At 36.0% G+C, this 4,287-nt stretch overlaps 1 protein-coding gene across 2 annotated transcripts in view; it reads left to right on the top strand.

The window, feature by feature from the left end:
* Window positions 1-4,287, top strand: part of Chm (CHM Rab escort protein) — a 146,752-nt gene that overhangs the window by 127,811 nt on the left and 14,654 nt on the right. For both annotated transcript variants that reach the window (XM_031367171.1, XM_031367181.1), the window contains one exon: window positions 313-411. In XM_031367171.1, coding sequence (XP_031223031.1) covers window positions 313-411 — 99 coding nt within the window. The remainder of the gene's footprint in view (window positions 1-312; window positions 412-4,287) is intronic.

Here is a 4,287-nt window from a genome sequence, read left to right as displayed (position 1 = left end):
GTGTGTGTGTTTGTGGTGTGTGTGTATACATACATGGGCATGCATGTACAAATGATTTCTTAAGCTTCAACATTAGCTTTAGCTGCTACTTGGGTCTTAGTGTAATTTTTCCTATAACTATCGTTATACATATTTAATTTTTATATAACATAATAATAGTGGTTTTGCCTGTCCCCTCATTACTAGATTGTAAATTCATTGACCAGAGGAACCATGATTCATCTAGTCACTACTATCCAAGATAATGCTTTGAATATGAGTAAAGCAGTTCCAGTGACCAGGAAGTCAGGAGGTTTTGTTTGTCTTTTCCAGATTTGGTACATTTGACTTGCATGTCTTCTAAAACAGCAAGAGAAGACTTGGAACGAGTAGTCCAGAAATTATTTGCTCCATATACAGAAATAGAAGCAGGTAAGAAAATGGATTATTTGTGATGGAAAGTTAATGTAACATGATATTTCTCGTAAATATTGCATGAACGGAACTGAAGGTGATCTAAAGAATACTACTCAGCAATAACTCTCACATACTTAATTACTAAAACTGAGTTTGAATACAGTCACTGCATAAGTAAGACAAATGGTTATTCTTTAATGTTCTTAGTTTTAATGAAAATAAACACCCCATAATTGTCAAAATATGCATTTAGATGCATGTGCACTTACATGCCCAGGGGAGAAAAAGAAAAACTTTGGACAATTTTTCAATTTTGGTAGGATTACAGGTACTTTTTTATGATCATATTTATTTTACAAGATTTTTATGAAAAAATGCCTATTTTTTTATCAAAATTTATAATTTTTATTTAACTTTCAAAAGATATTGCCAATATTAATTGGCAAATATATAAGTCCTGATGATTAAATAATTGTCTTTAAATGCTACTTATATGCCAAATACTGAGCTCTACAAATTATATGTGTTTCTTTCTTTTTTTTTAAAAGATTTATTTATTTATTATATGTAAGTATACTGTAGCTGTCTTCAGACACACCAGAAGAGGGCGTCAGATCTCATTACAGGTGGTTGTGAGGCACCATGTGGTTTCTAGGATTTGAACTCAGTACCTTCGGAAGAGCAGTCAGCACTCTTAACCACTGAGCCATCTCTCCAGCCCTGTATTTCTTTCTAATAGTTAAAGAATGTTTTTCCACTTTGAATTTTTAAAAATCGTCCCCCTACCCAATAAAGAGGGTACAACTAACTAGTAGCTCTGAAACAAATATCATATATATAGTATATGAGCAATCAAGACTATAACCTGACAGGTCTTCTTCATGTACGTGATCAAAAACACAGCCTGAGAGACCCTCTTCACATGTGGATAGTGAAGGTAACTTTCATTGAAAGCATTTTCAGGTTCACTTGAATCCTTTCACTGTGTTCTATTCTTACATTGGCATTTTCTTTAAATGATCCTTTATTCAGATAACCACCCATTAGTGTTTACCCCTAATGGTTCGATTTATTTTAATCTCCTGGGTTTTGTCTACTTTCTTAATGCAGAGATGTTACAGAGTGGGACATAAACATTTATATATAAGACAAAGTGCTCTACTTATAGCTGTTAATGTAAATGTAATTTCTTCATGGAATCCCCAGGTGAATAAATCCCTTCAGTCTAAAAAAAACTTCACTTTGGTTGTAGGTTTAGCTTTTTGTTTACATTTTTATTTGGAAATATCATGTAAATGTTTGAGTTATTGTTAACAATTTGATTGCAAGGTTATAGTAAATATACAGCCATATTCCTCAACCTAATATAGTCATAGTTTTATAATTAGATTTTAATTGCATCTGTATCTTGTTCATAAGAACCATGAATACTGTTTTCTTTTCTGAAATACTTCACAGTGTCTCTGTTGTAATTTCAGTTTGTAACTGTGCCAAATAATACACTAAACATGTAATTATTCTTGTCTTTCTAAATGCATTTAATTTTCTGCTTTGCAAAATCAAGCTGACGGAAATTACATGTTCGTTAACTGGCATCCACTAGCCATTTTAGATTATTTTAAGATTAATCTTAATGTTAAAAGTGATCTGAGTTTGAAATGATGTACTGTTTGGAACCCGAGTGAAATCCTTTAGCAAGAACTATGCCAGAGGGGTCCTCAGGTGCACCGAGGCACTACAAAGCTAGTTTTCACTGACACATGGGCCTTTTTATCATCAGGATGAGGTAGTGGTCATATTTTAATTAAAATGTCAGAACAAATACTGTTGGAGTTATTGAAAATGAATCACCAGATATACTGAGCACTGGGCCATGGCAGGTCAAAGAGGCAAAGTCACCTGCAGACGAGAACTCAATTCATCTTCCTGCCTAAATGAGGAAGAAGGGACTTTATGAGCAATATGAATTTTTAATACATTAAAACACAATCTTCTCTAACAAAAGTTTGAATTTTCACAGGCTTTTATTGTGTTTTGATTATTTGACAGCCACCTGAAAACTTTGGTTTAAAGTATAAGAACTATTTTTGCTGAAACACAGAATAATGCTTGTATGGCCTTGGGTTTTTTTGTTGGTGGTGGTGGTGGTGGGTTTTTTTTTTTTCCATTTGAGTTCTACATTCTACATGGTGTTATTCATCATCAGCCTTTATGAAAATCAGCCTAGTCACCTTACAAGGAAGGTCATTTCATGCAAAGGATGATAGTCTCCTTACCACTGTAAGACTGATTGGCCATGTATGTGGAGAACTGGACTGAGCTTCTGAAGACGCCCTGCCTTTCTTACCTTTTCAGTTCGCGGGAATCAGCCAGAGCTCTTCAGAACTGCCCTCTCTGAAGAAATAACAGTACGCTTACCCACCCACCAGGCTCCTTTAAGCACATCAGATACATCTGAATTCTTCTGTTTTTTTTTTTTAATCTAAAGAAATATCAGATGCTTTATGCTTAATGAGCTTCATTCTGTACATTAGAATATGAGGTGATTGCTTACAATTCTTTTCCTTATGTAGAGTCTAGAATACCCTTGTAAACACCGAGAGGTGTTTGTTTATGTAAGTGCTATGTGAGTCTCCGTGGCAGAACTTCCCTGATTACTTATTTTACCCAGTAATAGGAGAATTTTCAGTACAAGGTATAACAGCGTTTTGCTAGTACAGTACTTTTAAATGTCTAGAATGTAACATTATCACAGCATCATCTGGGTTGCCTCTCATTCTATTGTCATTTCTATCTCTAAGAGCAGTGCTTCCTAAAACCTAATCTCCTTCATAATGTGTGATTTTAGGAGTTGTATCAGGAAATCAAATGCCACATCTTAATTTCTTATTTTTATTTTACTTTTATGTGTTCCAGGGCTGAAGCAGCTTAACTAAATTAGCTTCCTTGCTCCCCACTCATGGCATGCACCTATAGACATTTCTTGCTTTGTTCGATTCAGTTTGCCTTCAGTACTTTGCTGTTCCGCGCTTTAATCAGTGCACATTCTTGTCTAATTAACAAAATCTTACTTTGTTTCACCCATTACTTTGTGTATCATATCATCCAACTGACGGAAATGAGCTAGTGCTCGGCAGCTTTAATAGTTTGGACAATTATTTGCTTCAGAGTGCATATTATTTTTCGAGCTCTTTCTCTCTCTCTCTGCCTCCAGCTGACCCCCAAGAAAGATGAAGCAATTACTTGTATCTTGGAAGGTTCTAAGGTCAAAGCTTGATGGCTCCCTTGTATCCCGACCATTGATCTTCTGGCTGTGTCAATTTTCACTTTGCTCATAGTTTTTGTCAAAGCTTTAACCTTTGTGAAATCTCTTCCCTAAACTCTTGTTGGGCTATTCATTTGCCCCATCTTGTATTGAATGAAAGCTGTCCTCTGAGACAGAGAACATTTATGACTACAAGATAGGCTCACCTAATATATACCTAGACATGCCCTGGGCCCCATTAAGACCTTCCAAACCTTAGCTCACTTCCTTGCAGCAGTGTTTGATGCCATCACATTTAGGTAGCATTTCCAAGTGATATTCGACGCATGACTTGTAAGTGGTGTTTACAAGTAAATTCTCACAGTTTAGTGAAGCTAAACTCACTTGTCAGTTCATAAAATCCACTTGATTTTAGCTGCAACGTATCAGTTTCTTGCATTCTTTTGTTACTAAGTGGGTTTTGCCACCTACATGAATTAGTGGTACTTCAGACTCAAATCTTAGCCTTAGAAAGAGATCCCTTGGAGCTGGAGAGAGGGCTCAGTGGTTAAGAGTGTCCTCTCTGGCCCTGGCATTCCCCTACACTGGGGCACAGAACCTTCACAGGGCTGAGGTCCTCTCCTCCT

Source organism: Mastomys coucha, chromosome X (genome assembly GCF_008632895.1).
Source record: "Mastomys coucha isolate ucsf_1 chromosome X, UCSF_Mcou_1, whole genome shotgun sequence".
Taxonomy (NCBI): domain Eukaryota; kingdom Metazoa; phylum Chordata; class Mammalia; order Rodentia; family Muridae; genus Mastomys; species Mastomys coucha.
This window is presented reverse-complemented; position numbering and strand designations above follow the sequence as displayed.